At 39.8% G+C, this 23272-nt stretch overlaps 1 protein-coding gene across 5 annotated transcripts in view; it reads right to left on the reverse strand.

The window, feature by feature from the left end:
- Positions 1-23272, reverse strand: part of NLRP14 (NLR family pyrin domain containing 14) — a 55067-nt gene that overhangs the window by 21915 nt on the left and 9880 nt on the right. For 4 of the 5 annotated variants that reach the window (XM_045842490.1, XM_045842487.1, XM_045842486.1 and 1 more), the window contains exons 2-10: positions 21515-21864; positions 20718-20786; positions 16677-18273; positions 13215-13376; positions 12270-12437; positions 6314-6484; positions 5728-5898; positions 4073-4243; positions 2637-2807 (exon numbers count right to left, since the gene is read on the reverse strand). In XM_045842490.1, coding sequence (XP_045698446.1) covers positions 2637-2807; positions 4073-4243; positions 5728-5898; positions 6314-6484; positions 12270-12437; positions 13215-13376; positions 16677-18273; positions 20718-20786; positions 21515-21806 — 2972 coding nt within the window. In that variant the 5' untranslated portion in view covers positions 21807-21864. Of the gene's footprint in view, positions 1-2636; positions 2808-3734; positions 3774-4072; positions 4244-5727; positions 5899-6313; positions 6485-12269; positions 12438-13214; positions 13377-16676; positions 18274-20717; positions 20787-21514; positions 21865-23272 lie in introns of those variants that run through there. The other variant, XM_045842491.1, reaches the window with a different exon arrangement.

The following is a 23272-nucleotide window of genomic DNA, read 5'->3' on the forward strand; positions in this document are numbered from 1 at the left end:
CTTCCCTAACTGTAACTCCAGGACAGCCTGGTTGGTACATCCTCCAGGTGGCAGACCAACAAGGAAGCCCTATGGTGTTCAAACTTATTCAGTTCAAACACCTGGATTCTCTTTTGGATTAACTAGAACCTAAATCATGAGGATAATGATCATCTGATTGAGTACAATACTAGACAAGAGCCAAGGTATGGGGTATAATGGCTTTCTGTACAAACTGTAAAATAGCTTTTGTCCCTCTTGCACCTAACCCTTATAGTCCGAAGGTCTGGGTACAAGTGGGGGATGACTAGGGAAACAGTGAAGTTACAGACACTGGGCAGGACACACTGACTTCATGGCTGGGGGTAAGAGTACAACACCAATGCCTAGGAAGGAACACCTTAGAACCTGAGAGGTGCAGGGACTGGGGAGAATAATGAAGACTCTCTCTTTTTTCCCCCAACAATAGGTCCAACAGTGCTCCCTGGCAAAATAAGTACGTGATCTGCTTTAGTCACACAGCAGCTGTGACTGGCAACCTGACCAGCTGTCATGCTGTCTGCAGGCTATGAAAACAGAACATCTCATGTAGACACGGCAGGCCTTAACTCTTCTGCTGTGCCTGAAACCATCGATGGCAGCCCCCAAATGTGGACCCCTCTCATATGTATGCAAACACAACAACAGGTACAACCTTGTTTTAGCCTGACTGATATAAATTCTTGAGCTTCCTGATGTCACAACAGCCCGAGGTAGGCCATGTATGGCAAACAAAGCAGCTGTAACCACTCAGGGACACGGCCCATCTGACATAAGCCAATCAATGCAATGGTGGCCCAGGTCAGGTATAACAACAAATCCCATACCGCAGTGACAGGCGCTACTTATTACATGGTTGCATGTGGGGAAGTGTGGCCCAATGAGTGTCTCTCTTGGGGATGGGATTGTTTGTGGCTGGTGTTTGCCACCTTTATTTACTGACAATGACACCAAGATTGGCAGGTCATTCTAACTCCCTATTATGATTTGTAATGGATATTAAGGCATACTGTTCCTCTCTAGGTCTACCTCAATTGGCTGAGTCCAGGACCTTGAGCACATAGTTGAAATCAATACTGCAGTTTGGCCTCATCCTGTGCATGGATTCCTGTTGACAGTGGCTTTAATTAAATGGTGTAGGAGACAAAGGAACAAATTTGGTCTCAGATTCTGTTGGTCAGATTAATCAATGGCCAATGGAATGGCACATTCTTGTGAAAATACACCAGAAGCCAAGACTGTATTATGTAATAATAAAAAAAAAGGAGTGGATATTGTTGGGAGACACTCTTCTATGGGTCTTTAGCCCTCCTACATTTTTATGAAGACTTATTTATTTTTGAGAGTGGGAGAGAAACACCAGTGTGAGAGAGAAACATCAGATCAATTGCCTCTTACATGCCCCCTACTGTGAACTTGGCTGGCAACCCAAGCATGTGCCCAGAAAGGGAATTAAACAGTGACCTTTGGTTTGCAGACTAGCACTCAATCCAGCCACACTAGCCAGGGCAGCCCTTGTACATTTTTACTGACAAAAATGAAAGGCCCTTGACAACTCTTTATCTGAGCCATTTCCTAGGATGTGTGTGCAATGAGCAACTTTAAGAGATGAGGCAATGTCTCCCCTTCCAGGACAAAGAGCAGGCTTGCTCACTGCTTGCTATAAAATGGTGAGTCTCCCAACTCAATGTTCCTCTCTCAGGATGCAAAGTACTGCATGTGCAGGCATCCATTGGGGCCATCCACAACAAGCCTGTGGGGCTTAGGGCACAAGGGAAACTCATACAAACATGCCTAATGCTTGTACGGCTATGCTATGAGTAATAAAAGTCCTCTGTCTCTGGTAAGATTCTGTGTCTCCTTCCAGAATCCATAAGGCAGAAATAGGCTAAGTAAGATAGGCTAACTGATCAGATGATAAATAGGATAAAATTAAATTTCAGCCCCAACAGTTACAGCATCATCATTGCTATGATAAACATATATAAACAGTCAAAGGAAACAGGGAAAAACAACACTTTCTTGGAAGATTCAGAGAGACATATCATAGTGTCTGGGCTTCCCCCATGTGAAGCAAAATTTTTCACCCAGAAGTCAATCAATAACTCATGCTGTATGACTAAAAATGTACTCTCCAATATTAGTTTAAGATTAAAAATAAAAAATAAAAACCTAAGCAGTATCTGATTGAACATAAGTATTCAGAACATAGGATAAGATTTGATTAGATTGCTAGCTCCTTAAGAGCATTGACAGCATTTTTCTAGATAGATGATAATTAGTAAGTCTCAGATTTAATAAGAATCACTAATACATGGCCAGATAGGATACATCTGAAGGATGATAGAATATGAAAGACCTAAATTAAGTACCATTTATTTAATACATACTCTGTCTAAGGTACTGAGAAGGATGCAAAGAAATGTGAACCATGGCTCTATACTAACAACATATATCGCACATTGACTCGAATATCTGAAATTCATATTCTCATTTCTGAGGGTAACTTACTTTCTACTAATCCCATCTATTTTCCATTCTTCTCCATACACTAAATTTCTTCTAGCTATACTAGCTGCCAAATAGCTGTCATTTTCCTAATGGAAAACTGAACTCACCCGAGCCTCTGAATATTACAGCTTGGATGTCTCAAAGCTTCAAATAGAATTTTGACTCCATCATCCTGCAAGTCATTGTTCCCAAGGTCCAGGCTCCGCAGGCTTGGGTTGTTCACAATAGCAGAAGCCAGATCCAGACAACATGCACTAGTGAGAACACAACCCATCAGTCTGCAAGAAATACAAAAGAAGAGTAGGACCTTCAGCTGTGAGAGGTTATCCCTGGGAGAGATCTCGGGTAGTATCTGAGCCTTTTTTCTGACACTTCTATCTATAGTCCAGGATACACATAGAGAGGTCTAACATTGCCAGTAGGAACAGATGGGATTTCTTAATAAGCAGAAAAAGACAGTTGATAAAACTGCTTTCTTCCATAAACAGGTTGCTATCTGTCGAGCTTCCCAAACCAAGGATATAAACACTTATTCCTACCAATACTAAACAATAGTATAAGCTTTCCCAAGGAACTGGTACCTATACTTTCAGTTTCTAACATATTTTTGATATAAAAATGCTTTTCAAGAATCTATCTCAAATTGTTATCTCCAAAGAATCAAGACACTTACATACAGAAAGATATTTCTTTCATGTCTTTTGTAGGATATTCTAGAGCATTTACAACCTGGCCTCAAACATTCTCTTTCCCTCTTTGTCCCCACCCTATTCTCCAACCATACAACCTATTATTTTACAAATATACCACATCGATCCTCATTCCCTTTTTCTCTCTTCTTTCCTTCTGCCTAGGATATCTACACATAACAAAATCCCCTTCATCTTTCAAACCTAAATGGACTCATGTCTCCTCTGTCCCATTCTTTGCTTACTCCTTGAAAACCTGTGTCATACCCTTATAACAAAACATGGAATAGATCAGAGTTGGCATTTCCCTACTATCAGCATTTTGTGAGTGACTTGCAGACTAAAACATCACCTTAGTAATAACCTTTAGTTCACTCAGCATCTAGCTCATATTGGTTGTAAACACTGGTTGAGAGAACTGGCCTGGCCTACAGAGACTATGAAGGTCACTAAGAAAGCACAAATTAGTCTGTGCTTACAGCAATGCTAAGGAAAGAAACTGGGCTAAACACCTACCTTGCGTGTAGAGGTCACTTAGAAATTATATCTCTGGCGCTGAAATAAAGGCATTGGGTTTAATGATAATTTCCATTAAGTAAAATTTTATCTTCCAAGCAAATCATAATCAAGGAAACTTCAGAGAACTTTTGTCACCCACATCATATATATTTTCCCAAAGGAAGTACAAGTGCTTATTGGACCCAATAATTTAATCATGTTAGTGTTTATAGATGTGACAAGTAAACTCATATAGAAATTTGGTTATCACGAGTCAGTCCAGTCAAGCCAAACACCTCCCTTGCCCTCACAGTAGTAGTTAAAGTTACACAAAACTAAGGTCAAAGGAGACCTACTCCAGGTCCTGAAGATTACAGCTTGGATGCCGAAAGACATCGCACAGAAGCTTTACTCCATCATCTTGTAGCCAGTTGGACCCCAGATCCAGATGTGTCAGGCTCTTGTTGCTTAGGAGAGAAGCTGACAGATGTTCACTGCTAACTGAAGTGAAATGGCAACGTCTCAGCCTACAGGAAGAACAATGTGAGAAAAATGGAGTCATTGCTGTACTGACTGAATATTTAAATCCTTAAGAGATTTCATGTTTTCTTGCCCATCTACTTGCCAATACTCCATCTCAGGGCAGATAGCCTCTTCCCTCATTGCCTCTTTGACTGTTTCACTTGGGAACCATAGGTCTGCACCAAATTGGGCTATAAACTGGATTCATGTTCTTCAGAATTTTTACTACCATAAATAAAATGTTAATGTCTTTACACTGCATATAAATATAGTAACCTGTTGCAGAGGTAGCTGCATGAAACAGAGGAGCAGGCATATGGAGTTAAATGGGAGTAATTATAATAAAGTACTTTTCGTACATAATAAAAGTGACATTTCCAATCAGTAGGGAAAAGATATGTCATAAATGATTTGGAGACAACAGACTGGACATGGGGGAAAATAAGTTTAATTCTTGTAACAAATTTAATTTGGAATAATTTAACACTTAAATGTTAAAAATTAAACTATACAGAATATAAAAATATGACATAAGTAGATTTTTTAAAAAGAAAGGTAGTTCCCATTATGACAAAACTAGAAGTCATGAAGGGTAGGATAATTATACTTCACAAAAATTTTTAACTTCTATATTCTAAAAATGACTATAAAAATTAGAAATATAGCAACATGTGAGATAAATTGTTTACAATACATAAAATGTAATAGTGATAGTGTATATGTGATATTAGTAACTATAATATATAATATAGATAAAGAAAAGAGCCAGAAGAAAATTGAGCCTATAAAGAGACAATTCCTTGAATATTAAAGGCCAAAACCAGAAAAGCTGTTCAACATCAAATCCTTTTTAAAGTTATTTTCAATGATCTAATTCACAATGATCAAAGTTTCCAGACACTCAGTGAGGATATGAAAATGCAGGCCCCTAGACTGCAGAGGGAATATGAACAATCTGTGTGGAGGCAATTTAACCATATGTGAAAAAATAAGTTTTGGCTCATCAATTCCATGTCTACAAAATTATCTAACAGCAACTAACAGGATAATCACAGTGTGATCCAGCCATACCATGAAATGCTATACTTGTGTTTAATGGTACTCCTACACATTTACCTGTTCCAAGCCCAGAATATGAAGTTGAAGAGACAAACTTTAGTCCTGAATCCATCATTTTCTTGTGAGCATTAGGCCAGGTGCATAAACTTCCTAAGCCTTGCATTCATCACCTGTACAATGGGGCACTTGGAACTCAGGTTGCCAATTTGATACCAACAGGTACTTTTGTATAGGTTAAAAAAAAATCAGTGCAAGGACCAGCACACAGGAAGGACACAATACATTACACTTATTAATATCATTATTCTCACCATCTTCCTTATCATTAAGGTCAACGGTACGGAAAAAACAAGGAACAACAGAATGTGTTCATATTATCTGCCCATTTTAAATTTCTTTCAAAATGTGGATTTTATTGGAAGATACTTACACAAGACTCTGTAGAGTACACTGTGGATGTTTCAAGACATCACTCATAAGCTTTACTCCACCATCTCCCAAGACGTTGTCTGCCAAGCACAAATGTGTCAGCCTTTTATTGCTGATGAGAGCCAAAGAGAGATCCTTGCAACCAGCAACTGTGAGGCCACAGCTTTCTAAGCTGAAGGAAAAACAGATGCGGAAGGTATCAGTCAAATCCCAAAATTTATGCTTCTCTTCTCCTTCACAGGGAAATCAGCTGGTACTTAAAACCCCTACACCTCAACTACAGACTCACCCTCACCAAAGCTTACTTAAATTACAATTCTGTTTCAGCTAGGTACAGGGTGTAATGACACACAAAAGAGGAAACAAGAGGAGAAGCCGGAACTAATGGAAATGAAAAGTCAGTCATGAAGAGAAGTGTCTGAAAGTCAAGGAAAAGAGGAAGGACAGGAGAGGGAGAAAAGGGGAAGCTCCTCTATGATTGACAAATGAGCTGATTTGTGTCCAGACCCAGGCAGTTTGCCCATTCACATTATAACTAAGCTATACAAGACTGAACAGGAAACAGAAAACAAAGCAGAAAGACTCACGACAATCTCTCCAGGTGACACTTTGGATGTCTTAAGGCCTCACACAACAGCTCCACTCCATCATCCAATAGATTATTGGTCGACAGATTCAGAAATATCAAGCTCTGGCTTCTGATGAGAGCCTTAGTGATATTCAAACAACAAAGTGTAGTTAGGTAGCAGGATTCTAAGCTGAAAAACAATACAGAAAAATAGAAGTGACCCCTATGAGAGAAGAATTATAACCACCACTCATCCAGCCAGAGCATTTGGCCACGTGGATCTGGGCCTGTGGGACCTTTTCTGAAAATCCAGCTTACCTGTATAGAATGAGTGTTAATGCAATCACAAGGCTCTGAGAGAGAGAGTTAAGAAGGGGAAAGGGGGAAGCTTGTATTTTCCATCCCCAGGTCCCCAGTTCCCTAGGAAAATATATATGAAAATGTTAAAAAATATTTTTAAATGGTCATCATTTTCTGATCAAGAGGAATGTCCTCTAACTAAAACATGGGTAAAGGTGGATTGAAGGAGGGCTGCATCCTTGCCCTCTTTGACTTCTGACAATGGGCAGGAAACTAGGAGCAAACGCTGTGACTCCCACTACTATCTGCCAAGGGCTCATTTACAAATGGGAGTCAACCCACGCTTTCGAAGGAATCAGCCCTTAAGTGTATAAACAAGAAGTAAATCAGAAGTAAAGGTTTCTAAAAAATAATGTAAAAGAAGGGAAACAGAAGAAGAAAAGAAGTGCATGTAGAGCCCCTATTTTTGAAGACTTATATTTAGAGACCACTTGTGCTCGAGGGTGGCTGGGCCTGATACCAGTCAGCTGTTTGTAAGAAGAGTCCAGCATCAGCAATGTTCCTAGAACATGGTGTTGTTCTGGTTATTCCTTTTAACCAAGGGTTTATTGAGTTGAGTGCCTTGGGAATTTATTATTTTCATCAAAATCAGGGCATACAGAAGTAGGAACAGGATTAGTCCTCAGTGGAAGACCTAGAATGTGGCCTAAGGCTGATAAGCTCAACTTGCCCTGAAAAGGTGCTTTGGACTGAACAGTGCTCCCCTTTAAAGAGGTAATTCAATTAAATGAGGTCACAAGAGTGAACCCCTAATCCAATAGAACTGGTGTCCTTATAAGAATAGGACAGGATACCAAGAATGTGCAAACACTAAAAAGGCCATGTGAGGACACGGTGAGAAGGCAGCCACCTGCAAGCCAAGGAGAGAAGCCTCACCAGAAGCTACCCTGCCAGCACTCTGCTTTTGAACTTCCAGCCTCCACAACTATGAGAAGTAAATTTCTGTTGACTAAGCTAGTCTGTGGTATTCTGTTATGGCAGCTGGAGTAGACTAATACTAAAGGCTATTATTATATCAGCAGCCAGGCAGGCAGTTAGGGAAAGAGAGGAAATCTCATACACTGTATTTGGAGAGAGTTCTTCTAAACACATAAAGAATCTAATATTATGGGACCTATGGATAAATTATTAAAGTTTAACAGAAAAAAAACATTACTGTAATGGGACAGAAAACAGGAACATACATAACATGGCCAGTCAACTGTCCATAGTTCTTAAAACATGAGGTCTAAAACAAACATAAAACTGGAAACTTTCCCACATGAAATGTCAATAGGAGATCTATAGGACTCTTGATTACTCACCCACAATAGGACAACATCCAATCCTACATAATGTAATGTTTTATTATTACAAAGTGCTGATGATGTCTGCTACCAAAACATTCTACTCACTGGCGCAAGGAGCCCTACTAGTTTACCCAGAGAGATGGTTTCCTGTCTAAAATCCTAGTAACTGGGCCTACATCAAGGTTTTATCAACCTTCAACTGATGAAAAAGATCTTATCCAGTTCAGCTGCTCCATTAAGTGCTAAGGTATTTTGTCTTGGATCCACAGCTCCCAATGTAAGAAAATATCTTTTCCTCCACTTAACAGCTTTTTGTCACTAATATGTTTTACTTTTAGACAGAGAAACCAATGACCTACTTCTTACTTGGGTTCCAGACCAAAGGCTGAAGGTTATAGAAAATTTCTCAAAATGTCCTAAAACTACTTCATAGATAGTAAAACTATCTTGCTGATAACACAACTTGTTTAAGAATTATCTGGAGAATCCAAGATGGCAGAGGAATCAGTGGAGGATAAAGTAACCTCCTCCCAGGACCAATCTGGAATTACAACTAAATTGAGGAGAAATCATCTTGAATAACCAACTGAACACTAGCTGGAGAGAAGCCTTATAACCATGGACAGATAGAAGAAACCACTTCACCACAACATGACTGGCAGGGAGTGTAGAGGAGGCATGAGAGGGTTGGCTGGGCTCCTGCAGGCAACAGCTGAAGCTCCAGAAAGGATATTTCAGGGGTGAGGGGGTTCCCCCTGAAAAGTGTGGGGTCTAAACCCCAAGCTGGGCTCCTGGCCTACAGCACCAGGGTTTCTGTCTGCCAGGGAGAGGTGGTTGGAGGTACAGAGAGCCTCTTAAAGGGCCAATGCACAAAATTTCATTTGCAGCCACTTACACTGGGCTCCAGCAAAGATGGGGGAGAGTGGACTAGAGACACTTGAGGAGAGTATGGGGCTGGTGGCTCTGGGGAGAGAACTGAAGTAACAGCCACCAGGATCCATGTGTTGAGTCATTCCCCATGCTGCAGGGGCCATTTTTCTCAGGCAGAGTACTCTTCTTAAGTGGCATCAGCCTGAGGGGAAGCAACACCCAGCTGCAGGAATTACTCTGCCCCACCCTGTGGTGCTTAAGCCAGGCTGCTGATCATAGCTTGATGAGATTAACAGAGACAAAAACTACATGAGCACATCAATAGATGCAGAAAATGTTGACAAAATCCAGTACCCATTTATGGTCAAAACTCTCAGCAAAATGGGATTAGAGGGAGCATACCTAAACATAATAAAGGCCATATATTATAAACCCACTAGCAGCATCATACTCAATGGGCAAAAGCTACAAGCATTCCCACTAAGATTGGAAACAAGACTGGTATGTGTGCTTTCACGTCTCTTATTCAACATAGTACTGGAAGTCCTGGCCACAACAATTAGACAAGAAGAAATAAAAGGTATCCAAATTGGAAAGGAAGAATTATAACTGTCTTTATTTGCAGATGACATGATACTATACATAGAGAACCCCAAAGATTCCACCAAGAAGCTACTAGAATGATTAACAAATTCAGCAAAATAGCAGGATACAAAATTAATATCCAGAAATCAGTTGCACTTTTATATGCCAATAATGAGCTAACAGAAGGAGAAATTAAGAAAACAATTCCATTCACCATTGCTTCAAATAGAATGAAATACCTAGGAATAAACCTAACCAAGGATGTAAAAGACCTGTATGGAAAATTATAAGACACTGAAGAAAGAAACTGAAGAAGATACAAATAAGTGGAAGCACATACCATGTTCGCAGATAGGAAGAATATCATTAAAATGTCCATACTACCCAAAGCAATCTACATATTCAATGCAATTCCTATCAAGATTCCAATGATGTAATCCACAGAACTAGAACAAGTATTTCAAAAATTTATATGAAACCACAAAAGGCCCCACATAGCAAAAGTGATCCTGAGAAGGAAGAACAAAATTGGAAATCGTGCTACCTAATATCAAACTATACTACAAGGCCATAGTAATCAAAACAGCCTGGTACCAGCATAAAAACAAGAAACATAGATCAATGGAACAGAATAGAGAGCCCAAAAATAAACCCATGCCTTTATAGGAAATTAATATTTGACAGAGGAAGCAAGCAAATACAATGTGTTAAAGATAGTTTATTCAATAAATGGTGTTGGGAAAATTGGACAGATATATGCAGAAAAATGATCACCTTCCAACACCACCCCAAAAAATATTTTCAAAATGGATCAAAGACCTGAAACCATAAAAATCCTAGAAGAAAACATAGGCAACAAAATCTCAGACATTGCTTGAAGAAATTTTTTATTGGATAGATCTCCCCAGGCAAAGGAAACAAAAGAGAAAATAAACAAATGGGACTGCATCAAACCAAAAAGTTTTTGCACAGCAAAGGAAATCATCCACAAAATAAAAAGACAACCCACAGAACAAGAGAACATATTCACCAATATATCTGATAAGGGGTTAATATCCAAAATTTATAAAGAACTTACAAAACTCAACACCAAAAAAACAAACAACCCAATTAAAAAATGGGCAAAGGAACTGAATAGGCACTTCTCCAAAGAGGACATACAGATGGCCAATAGACAGATGAACAGATGCTCAACGTTACTAATCATCAGAGAAATGTAAATTAAAACCACAATGAGATACCATCTCATATCGTCAGAATGGCTATCATTAATAAGTCAACAAACAAGTACTGGCAAGGATGTGGAGAAAGGGGAACACTTTTGCACTGCTGGTGGGAATACAGATTGGTACAGCCACTGTGGAAAGCAGTGTGGAGATACCTCGAAAATTAAAAATGGATCTGCTTTTGACCCATTGATCCTGCTTCTGGGAATGTATCTGACGGAACCCAAAACACTAATTCAAAACACTAACCCAAAAGAACATAAACATCCCTGTGTTCATTGCAGGGTTATTTACCATTGCCAAGTAATGGAAGCAGCCCAAGTGTCCATCAGTAGATAAGTATTTAAAACAACTATAGGATATTTACATAATGGAATACTATTCAGCTATAAAAAAGAAATATGCAGCAGTACAGATGGACCTGTAAAATATTATGCTAAGTGAAATAAGCCAGTCAGAGAAAGACAAATACTGTATGATTTCACTCATATGTGGAATCTAATGGACAAACTGAAGTAACAAGCAAAACAGACAGATTCATAGATGGAGAGCAGATGACAGCTAGTGGGTGGGATTGAGAAAAAAGGAAAAAGGATTCATGGACATGGATAAGTGTGGTGATTCTCAGTAGAGGGAAGTACAAGGGAACTAAAGGGTAATGGGAAATATACAATAAAAATTAAATTAAAAATAGAAGATAATTAAAAAAAGAATTATTCAACAACTTTCAGACATGCTGTAAATTAATTTCACCCTGTAAAAACTAGTGAGACCTAAAAATAAATTCCCAATGGTAACAGAAGTCATATGTTTATTTTCAAAAAGAAGGTCTTGTCTCATATTTTACTTGTATTTTTCTACACACAAATTATCTTTGCCTCCCACAAATACAGACCTATCTTAGCTTTTCATACATCAAGGTTCATTCTTATACCGCCCCCACTCCAACTGAGTCCAGGGATCACAAAAACTCCTAAGGTAAAACTTACTATAATGATTTTTTTATTTTGCTTTTGTTTGTTTTGGGTTTTATTTGTGAGAAACTGAAATAGCTTTCATTGGAAAACAAGATCTCTCTTGGACCCGTTAAACAATGTGCAGGCCAAGTGTGATTGCTAAACTTCTCACTTTCACAGAGAAAGAAAATCAGGCCCACCAGGAAGATCAATAGTGTGTGACAGTGAGAGGGCACAGTGGCTACACTGTTCTTCCTCAATTTTCGGTACTGGTCACTGAGTTGTAATTATAAGGGAAGGGCGATTCATTATAAAAATTAAGTAAAACTGACCCCGCTCCAGCACTCCCGTTACCATTAGTGCATTTTTTTCCTGAGTATTCAAAGATACTATGAATATACACATTCCTTCATTTAAATATGGAAAAAAAATCTTGATAAATTCTGGGTCTACTTTCTTTTTTCAAAGTTAGGAGATGGATACACAGAGAACTGCACAATGAGGGGTCTTCAGCCAGGAGTGCGGGAGGTTGAGAGGCATTAGAAGTCCTGTCTAGAGGAAATCAGTTGGAACCTACTGATCCCCTGCTACTCCCTGTCATGAAAATAGATTTAAGCTAGCCCTATGAACAGCAACTCCAGGCTGGACAGACAAAATTCTCAATTGTAATGAAAAAATTCACGACTTACCTCAGATTCTGTAGCTTACAATCTGGGTGTCTCAAGGCTTCACATAATGACTTTACTCCACTGTCCCCTATAACACTTCCTTTCAGGTCTAGGTGCTGCAGATTCTGGTTGTGAGTCAAAGTACTAGCGATGTTCCAATAACCATCAGGGAAAGAAAAAAATCTCAACCTTCAGAAGAAAAATATGCAGGAGGAATTACAAAATCATCTCTGTCCCTGGCTACAGCACCCTTTTCTTTTCAAACCCAGTTCTCAGATATTATCTAAACATTCCTGCCATCTCTCATCCTCCTCTGGAGGATTTTCTCATTTTCCAGGTCAGATCACAAACCTGTTTCAGAATGTTGCTTAGAAAAACATTTGGGTTACAGCTCAGGTGTCCATTATATCCTGACAACTGATACTCTCAACTTTTGTGGGGTTTTTTGTTTGTTTTGTGAACTTGAAGAAAAAGAAGGTAGTAACATCAGGAAAAGCAGTAGGAGGGTTTTTGAACTCTTAACCCTAGCAATGGCTATCAAAAATTATTGGGACTATTTCAAATACTGCATTTACAACATTAATTCATGATATTTAATCCTTTAAATAACCCAAGGTGAGTTCACTGTTAATACCAACTGTTAATTTGTGCATCATTAGCAAAACACATTATTGCAAAATATGCCCTATCATCTCATGGACCCGCCTACAATGCCTTACCTGTGTGTTCTTCCTCATCTAGAAAATTCCTAATTAAGTCTCAAAAATCCCATTTCTATGCAATCTTTCCCAGAACAGGTTAGTTATGCTTCCACATCCCCAGAGCTTTCCACTGTTTACATTCCTAGAGTACCTGACACCATGAATTTTAAGAATTTTACTGTTGGTCACCCTTAATAAGTAGGAGTGGGAAGTGGGACAAAGAAAAAAATTAGAACTCTATTAAATTTCCTCATGCCAGACTTACAGTAGTTTTTGTAGTTTACAGTATGGGTGCCTTAGCTCTTGATACAAAATCTTCATTGCTAATTCATCAAGGTTGCTATGACCCAGGTCCAATTCTCTCAAGTGTTCATTCGTATGAAGCACAGAACAGAGATCCTGCCAGCAATAATAAGCATCCCTTTGCCTACAAAATGGGAAAAGAAAAGACCAATGACTCTATTTCAGCCCAGGCAACCCTCAGAAGACGGTAGTGGGTAAAAGTGGCCTTTGGAAATGGCAAGAGTGTCCAGTGTAGGCACGGCCCACCAGCATGTCTTCCTCTTGGCACTTCAGAGGCTTTCTTTGCCCAATAGCTCCCCCTACCACTCCTCAACACACTCCTTCAATGCACAAAATAAAACCTAGGGACTTTACTTGAGAGGGAGAGACTCAGGGAGGACAAGAGAAGTCTTCAAATATCAGAACAGCCAATATCAGAAAGAAAAAAATAATATATGACCACAAAGAGTAAGGAAGGTGGCTACACTTTAGGGAACCACAGGTTTGAGCCCCAGCCCTACCATTTACTAGCTAAGAGTCCTTTAAGTAAGTCATATTAATTCTCCAAGCTCAGAGCTTCCGTCCTCTATAAAGTGGAAATGTCATCTCCCCTCCCAGGGCTGTGAGGGTTTAATAGTCAGTTTTAGTTGGTACACAAAAGCATTTTGTAAATTTTAAAATGCCACAGTTTAATTATTAGGCATACAATCAAGAAAGCCATTATAAACAAAAGGTAATAAGAAATAAAGTAGAAGATAATCTAGTGATTATAAGCATAAGCTCTAGAACAAAATAGTCCTGAGTTCCAAGTGCCATTCACTGAAGTAGGTGATTCTGGCAACATTACTAACCTCAAAAAAGGAACATAATAGTATTTATTTCTTATGATTACTGTGAAGACTAAGATAAGCTATAGAAAATGCTTAGCAAATGTTTTACATTTTAAATGCCCCTACCAATCAGTAGCTATTTGTATTAAAATATAGGTAAGTCCAGCATGTTGCCTTATACATCACAGCTACTGCAAGACAAGGAAAAAGTATCTTTTTTTTCCCCTCTGTCCTCCTAGGTTCCCTGGCTCACACCCTGTAAAATCAGACCTAACAAGAGAAAGGCATACAAATTTTATTAGCATGTGCATCACAGATACACATGGGGAAAGTTCAGTTATGAGTAAGGCAAGGGGATGGTTAGAATTTGGGGTCTACAGCCAGAGTGGCTCAGTTGGTTGGAGTGCTGTCCTGTAACTGAGAGATTGTGGGTGTGATTCCTGGTTAGGCACATGCCTAGGTTATAGGGTCATGTGACTCCCAGTCTAGACCCGTACAAGACACAACCAATCCATCCTTCTCTCTCGCATCAATGTTCCTCTCTCTCCCTTCCTTTCTCTCTAAAAGCAATAGGGAAAAAATGCCCTTGGGTGAGGATAAAAAAAAAAAAGAGTTTGGGGTCTATATACCTAATTTAGTAGGGGAAGGCATTGGGAGAAAGGGCACTTACAAAACAACAAATAACTTTTTGGAAAGATAAGTGGGCCCTAGGAGGCCAGATGGGAGACATGACAGTTTATGACCATGTCTGTCTGGGTGTCGTGCCAACTTCTGTCTCCAAGAAGAGATGAGAGCTGCTCTTGGGAAGACTGATGGCAGCTGAGTACCTTTGGGAAGCTCGGCTTTTAGGTAGGTGAAAGATTTAAGGAACTCAAACATCTTAACTCAAAATAATTCTTACCAAAGTGGCACATTTTGGAGAGGCATATCCTGATCCCCTTCACTATTCAATAAACACTGCCCCCCGCCCATACCTTACTTAAATTGGAATGAATGACATTGCAAAGTAGTGTCCCCTACATCCTGAGGTGTTAAATTTGAGGAAACTAGGCAATAAGTTATTCATTCAAACATTCAAGTGCTTACAAGGTACAAATATTATGGGTAAAATAGTGAACAAGATAGACATCCTGCCATTAAGTTTACAATGTAGTTAGGTTGCAGAAGAGACCAAGCTCACCCATAATGTTCCTTTTAAAACACTGGGTTCTCAGACTCTTAATTTTAGCAACAATGCCAACTCTAGTACCAGATAACACTACAAGAGAGGTGAGGATAAGGTAGCATGAAGACTGACTAGATAGTGCCCAGAATGCCTTCATAACATTTATTATTAGGCATAAAGTACATTCTAATGCCCTGGGCTCGGTTCTGTCTTCTTTAGATAGAACTATGAAATCAGAATCCAGAAAATTGACTGAAGATTACTTTCAACTTCCCCAGGACACTAAAGTGGGGGACATAGCATTCCAGCTGACAATCCCTACTCCCACAGTTCAGAGAGAAATGAAATGTATTCTTGCAAGAGGAATGCTGCGATTGTATGTCACAGCAATGAGACAGTTTGAGTAGTTGGAAAACTAAGGACTTACAATCACATGTGTGACCTCCATCAAGTTTCACACCTTCTTGTTACCTCAGTTTTTTACAAGTAAAATGGAAATAGGAGCATCCACCTAGGATCTTTAGGAGACTAAATGACTTGGGACTTAGAAGACTATAACATATATGTGAAGCAAATCTTAGGTATTATTTCATGTGTGCTTAAATCAATGATTGTATACTTACTTTCTAGGGGAACTTCCCTGAATCTCAGCTTTCCAGTCTTAAAAATAAATTGAAATGTGGTTTTGACCAGACTTAAATTGGATATGTTCAATATCCTGTGCACTCTATATATCATATAGTAAGCCCTCAATGAATTTCAGTTAAATCTAGAACTAATTCCATAGTTCAATTCTTCCCCCAGACTTAGATGGGTAAAGTCAGAAAAGGCAACTTGAGGAAGAGGAGAGGGTATAATAATAATAAGCATAAAATGCTGAAGATTCATTTATTCTTTCAAAATACTCATTTAGCACCTACTACTTCTTACCTACATCTCACTCTCAACAGTTAGGTGTTAAAGGGCTGAGACCTTTCATACAAAGCTAGGTCAGTAGAAGACCGTGGAACATAGCCCAGAGAGATACCTATGTACACTAGGTCCCTCAAGAAATTCCTGGCCCCTATTCTTCCAGAGGGCATTGTTTTTGCAAGTTTTATAGGTGTAGGACAGAGGATATAAGTTTATGGTATGCCACAGCCCTCCTTGGGGACTGAAGCACTGGTTCCCCAGTTGTTGAGCATGTTCACAACAAACAGCTCTCAGCCAAGTCCCTCTACTGGGATTACCCTCAAGCCAAGGAGCCACTCGAGACAAGTTTTTGCCCATTCCTTACCAGTAGCCATGACTGGTCAAGAGGGGCTTCCCTGCCTGGCCTCCATTTCTCAAGGTGGGGCAACTCTGAAAGGTCATCCTGGGACCTCAGCTAACAACTCCCCTCCCCCTGACAAAATCTACTTCCCTTCACTCCCCGACAGGGCACTTCTGGGGAATGACCTAGCACACTTACCAAAATTCAGCTGGGTGGCTTGAGTTTAACGTCTTCTTCTCAAATACCTCGGTTACACACAGTTTAATGGTCTGCAAACACTGGCAATGCTTAAGGCAGAATGCAGACACAAGCAAGTGGATTTTCCTGCAGATCTTAATGACAACCTTTTGGAAATATCTCATTGCCTGGCCTGTAAATGCTTCATCTTGAGTCTCATACAGACAGTGAAACAACTCCAGACATCCCAGCTGTGATGGGAAATAGTCACTGTTTCCTAATATTTCCATCCCCTGAAGTATCTTCTCTTTTATCTCCAGGGACATTTTACAGTTCAAAGTTTCCTCCAGTTGTTTTACTCGATCTTCATTCAAAAGGCCAAACAAAAAACATTTCATCTGTATCAAATGAGGGTCTTTATAACTGCTGCTTTCCAGTAACAGCTTCAAGTCTGCAAAAGACTGAGAGGAATGGTCCATGGGTCCCCAGCTGTCTTCCAATATATACAACAAAGCTGCAAAAAACTCCTGAATGTGTAGGTGGGTGAACTCATAGCAATTTTCATAATCCGAGTCCTTCTGAAGAATATTCATGGCCAGAAAAATTGAGACATCAGATTTCGTTAACCCATGCTTTCTGAGGTTTTCCCTGTAAAACACATGTGTCATAGTGCACACTCCTTTGGCAGCCAAGTGGCACAGGCTCCTCAGTTGGGTTTGGTTGGGTAGACTAGAACAGCTTCCATCTACAAGAGTGAACAAGTCAGAGACATAGCAGGTAAACAGAGCCGTGGTGGTTTTGCAGGTTAATGTGACATCATCACCTTTCTCCATTTGCTGCTCCAGACAAGTACAAATGGCCCGGCACAACATGGGGACTTTGCACATGCTAAAAAGCACCTCATTGTTTTTTAGTAAATGCAATACTTGCAAGGCCCACTTCTTATCTTCAAAAAACTGGTAAATATATTCCTCTCTTGCATCCTCAGACATACCTAGTAGCTCCACAGAACGCTGACTCTTCAACAAGGGCTTTAGTTTCTTGCAAGCTGTGAGTCTTGTTGTCACCAATAAGGATGACTCAGGAAGCATCACTTTCCTCAGCAAACTACTCATGAGGAAGGACACTGGATGCACCTGGGTCCAGTCTTCACACAGCGCAAACTCAGGTTCCTCAAAGGAGAAGTTCAGTTCATCAAAACTATCAATTATAAAAAGCAGACTATTTGGCTGGGACATAATCCTTTCAATGGGGCCTTCTGTGCTGGGCCAGTTCTTTGATATCATTTGAACAAAGCTTCTTTCTCTCCACTGGTTAATTTCTCTTGCGTTCAGATAAAAAATATAGGTAAACTTCTGCTGATAGAGATTGCCCTGGGACCAGTCTAACATGGCCTTTCTCACCAAGGTGGTTTTCCCAACTCCAGCAGCCCCCTGAAGCACCACTGTCTGTGGCTGCTCACCGGTACTGACATCCACATCGAACAAATGTTCCAACAGTTCTCTACCTTCCCCAGCAATTTCATGATGGAAATTTCTAGGTTCTCCAAGCAAACACTTACTGCCCCGTGTGAGGCCAAATTGTTCCTGTATTTGAATTCTATAGTCTGTTCCATCACCTAAGTCAGAAAAAAAGCAAGAACAAAACAAAGATACACATGATCAAAACAATTCTATGATTTGCAATGTTCAGAATACTGGACTTGGACTTAGGAACAAGAAGTGAAATAGGCTGAAATCAAAGTACAGCTGGTTTAGGTAAGAAAAAACAAACAAAAATATTCCTGTAGATTTAAAACATACATTAGAAATTGAAAAAAAGAACTGGCAATACAGAAAAATCTTTCTTTCTGATGTTTGTGATGGAAAATAAAAATTAATTCCATTCCAGAAATATTATACTTTTCTCCACAGAGGAAAAAGATGGTATATATGTAGAACATGGTCACATCCAGATTTAAAAGGCACGCAGGCCACAATTAACAATGATAGCCAGAGAGGACCTGAAGACAGAAACAAAGTTACGGATCCAAATAATCCACTTTATACAAGTAAAACACTGATAGAAATGAACATTGAAACCTAGCCTGAAGAATATTTTTCCTTTCATTTTATTTGTTTTTATTGAATTTATTGGGGTGACACTGGTTAACAAAATTATACAGAGAGAAGAAAAAAATTCTTAAATGTCCAAGCAGAATTTAACTACAATTTCATCTTTAGTTAGTTAATCCTGATGCCATCTTTAGATCTCAGTTAAATGTCACTATCTCAGGAAGGAAGCCTTCTCTGAACCTCAATGCCAGAAGGCACTCATATATACTCTCTTTCATATATTCTCAAAACACAGACTATTTTTCTTTCATAGCACATACCACAAGCTATCATTATTTAATTTTTTTAAAGTAAACACAGTTGCCCATTGAACAACACAGGTTTGATCTGCATGGGTTATTTACACGTGGATTTTTTTCTATAATATTCCGTTGGCCCTCCATATCCCTGGGTTTTGCATCCACAGAGGCAACCAATGGTGGACTGAAAACAGTATTTTTGATATATAGTTGGGCATGTGTGGATGTGGAGGGCTGACTATACACACTGTTCTACACCATTTTATATATGACTTGAGCACCCACAGAAGAGTCCTGGAACCAATTCTCTCCAGATAGAAGACTGTAATTTCCTGGCTGGTGTAGCTCAGTGGATTGAGCGCGGGCTGTGAACCAAAGTGTTGCAGGTTCGATTCCCAGCCAGGGTACATGCCTGGGTTGCAGACCACGGCCCCCAGCAACTGCACATTGATGTTTCTCTCTCTCTATCTCCCTCCTTTCCCTCTCTAAAAATAAATAAATAAAAATCTTAAAAAAAAAGACTGTAATTTTCTGTTTGTTCTACTAGGGCACTCAGTACAAACATCTAACATAGTTCATATCCCACTAAATTGTGGTCAATTACCCTCAAAGAGAACTTATGGTACTAGGTATTCTATATGGTATAATATCTAGTACAGTGCAGTACTTAAAAGAAGTAACGATAATTTTTACTTTCCTTGTTTACTTTTAATTGTATTCCAAATTTTCTAACAGTAAATTTCTATGGGGATGGAACCTTGGTTTCTTAAATTTGTGGCCAGTTATATACCACAAAAATAAATTGCCTTATACTGAGTCAGAAATTAAGATCAAAGTGGGAAATCATCTTCAGGATCATTTAATACAATAAGCAATTTTTATTTGTTAGTCCTTGAAGTGAAGCAAGTTCTTGATTATTTCTTTAATGAATAAGTGTGGCCTGTTAGAAACCAGCATTGCTGAATTAAGAATAAAGCTTTTTCACCTGCTCCAGTTTTCTCTGTACTGTAATTCTATTTACAGAAGCTGGAATTCAACTATATAGAATTCAAAACAAAGTAGGGGGAATGGAAATGGGATTGAACTAAGACTGAGAAGACCTGATTCTGGGAATTACTTTATTTTTATTTATTTTTAGAGAGAGGGGAAGGGAGGGAAAAAGAAAGGGAAACATCAATGTGTGGATGCCTCTTGCGCACCCCCTACTAACACCTCCATAACTCAGGTATGTGTCCTGACCGATAATTGAATAGGCAACCCTTTAGGTCACAGGTCGGCACTCAACTCACTAAGCCACACCAGCAAGGGCTAGGAATTACTTTTTATATGGACTAGTCAGTCACCATCCTATGAACTCAACTATAGCATTACTTCTAAAGGAAGGGAATAAATATGATAAGCTACACACAGTCCCTGTCAACTCAGAGACTCTCTAGTCCATACAACCTAGACATGAATATACCTTTGTTCATTAGACTTTCATCACTGATTGGGCATTCCCAAATACCATCCTCTTGAGGCCATGAATCAACATGGCTCTGACTTTGACTTTGGCCAGAGAGGTTTTGTTGAGTCTTTTTGGAAGATAATCAGCAAATAGGTAGGATATTTGAAGTTAACAAGTTAAACAAAAGCACCCTGCACACAAACCCCATCATGCTTCATAAACTCACAGTCCTCCCAAATCTAACAAAAGCCCATCTACTTACCCTCCTGGCCCTGGTCACCTTGCGTCTCTCCAGCCCAGGTGTCCTCTGGTCCCATGGTCTGGGCAGCCCCTGAAACAGGTTCCAACAGGATCATGAGATTACAAAAACAAGGAGAACTTTGGTAATAGCCAGAACAGGGGCCAGAGTTACCTACCCTTAGTTGTCCAATTCTATGACCATCAGGGTTTAAGAAAACTAGAGTCAACAGAGAGCCTCCCACTGCACCAGTTTAGCTGAGGGAAGAGTGATGTGATTATAAACAATACCGAAGTAGGACCCCCACCCTCTAACGGGGCAAGTGGTCTAGTCTAAACCTCAGTTTTATCATCTGTGTGGACGTCACAGTGATATGATAAGGCTCAAAGGAAATATGAATAAGGAATTTTAGACTTCTGCAGTATTTCATACTTGGGAATGACTAAAAATACTGACTTGGCTTATGTCCCGTAATGATTTTTTTGTCCTTTCCTCATATTTCAGCAAAGATTTAAATCATATTTGAGATCCCTTAAAATTTAGCCTAATTCTTATCACAGTTGCTTTCATCATGCTAATTGATACCAAATGGATGAATTACCCAAAATTAATCAGCCAGGCTGGGTAACAGTACTAAAAACTTTCCTGCCTTTTCAGCATTTCTCAAATGATCCAACAAGCTCCCAGTGTACTTGACCACCATGGAGCTTGTGTCCCACAGAATGGTGTAATCTCTAAAGCCCTTTCATGGAATCATCCCAGCAGGCTCCAGGAAGTACTTCCTTCCTCCTCTCCCCAGGTATGTTCCCAGCATCACTCACAGTTGATCTCTGGTTTTACTCTCTCACACAGGTCCTTCAGGTTCATCTTGTCAAAGATTTTGAGAGCCACATCCAAGGCCTGCTCTCCTGGATAATGCTTGTTCATCATGTTAGCCAGGTCCTCCCGCTTGGCCTTCTTCACCTCAGCCCAGGGTATCCTGCAGTACCCAGGCCCCGTGATCTCATTCTTTAGGAGGAACTTGAATTTATGTAATTCTTCTTTGTTTAACTCCTCCAAGCACAGGAGCAGCCCAAACTCCGGAAAGAAGGAAGACGACGATGAATCTGTCATCTTGTGTTTGCATCAATATTCAGGCTTCGGTAGGAAAAACAACTGGAACACATGGGACCTGTGGAAAACATTAGGAAATGAAATACCTGTAAAAATATAGATTAATTCAACAAAAACATGTTGAAGCTCACTATATTCTGCTCAGTGCTTAGTGTACTCTGTAATACATTTTCCATCACAAAAACATTCCTCTAATATAGGCCACTGTATATTCCTTCCACCTTCCTAAGAGTTACTACTCCCAGTCCCACCATGTATGAGCTGTAAGAAATAAAGACAACTCATCTCTCTGAGCCTCAGTTTGCTCCTCTGCAAAGTGAGGATATCAGAGGCAACCACAGAGGGCTGTGGTATAAATTAAATCAGATAAAGTGCATGTATCACCTGGCATGGAACAGGATCCTTCTAAGCATTGGCAACTTTCCTCATCCCTTTTCCCCTCACCAACACTCAACATATATCTCAGCCTATAAAACATTGTTGTTGTACCCCAACCGAACACATCAATACTCCAGAAGCACATGCATCTGAAAAATGCTACCATCTACCTCTTCTTGGCATGTCATCTCTGGTCACAAACCCATATGAAGTCACTGTGGGTCTGTGCTCCTAGCTCACAAGCTCCTTTCACCTCCACTCCCGACTACAATTCTGAGTAAATTCAAAGTTAAAGCCCATCTGAAACATCACTCTCTCACATCCTTGACCTTAACTCCCATGACCTTATTTTATTCCAGCACTTCACTCTGAGGCTCACTTCAGACTTTATCAACAACTACTCAAAATCTTAAACTCCAAAGTCCCATAACCCATTCTCTACTAATAATCTTCCAGTTTACTGAGCAGTTGCATGCCCTTAATCCCATTGTGACAGTTCTCCAAACACTACCAAATCCTAGTCTTCTGAGTCCTGTGCTTTCCTCTTACTTATCTGCCATCTTAAGAATCTTATTCAATTTCCTATTCAGCACTGGGTACTCCACTTAATCACTTAAACCATATCTTCAAGTTCCTTATCTCCTGTTCAGTGACAGACCTAAAGAGACAGAGCTAGTAAGTAGTACAGCTGCAGCTTAACTTAGATCTTTCTCTAAACCCCTTTCTAGTCTTTCATAATGCCTCCCTCTATACTTGCCAATGAGATTGGAAGAGTTTCATGGGGAAATAAAAAAATGTACCAGGACTTCCAGCCAAGATGGAGGCATAGGTAGCCACACTGTGCCTCCTCGCATAACCAAGATAGGGACAACAACTTAGAAACAGAATAACAACCAGAACTGACAGAAAATTGAACTGTATGGAAGTTGGACAACCAAGAAGTTAAAATACACCCATTCATCCAGATTGGTAGGAGGGGTGGAGGGGTGGAGGAGGAGGGAATAGAGCCTTGGGACACTAATTGAAAACACCTGTGGGAGTTGAGGTGCAGGGAGAGACTCCCAGCCTCACAGGAGAGGTCCTTGGAA

This window comes from Phyllostomus hastatus, unplaced genomic scaffold (assembly GCF_019186645.2).
Source record: "Phyllostomus hastatus isolate PE091 unplaced genomic scaffold, TTU_PhHast_1.1 phas_contig_399, whole genome shotgun sequence".
Classification (NCBI taxonomy): Eukaryota; Metazoa; Chordata; class Mammalia; order Chiroptera; family Phyllostomidae; genus Phyllostomus; species Phyllostomus hastatus.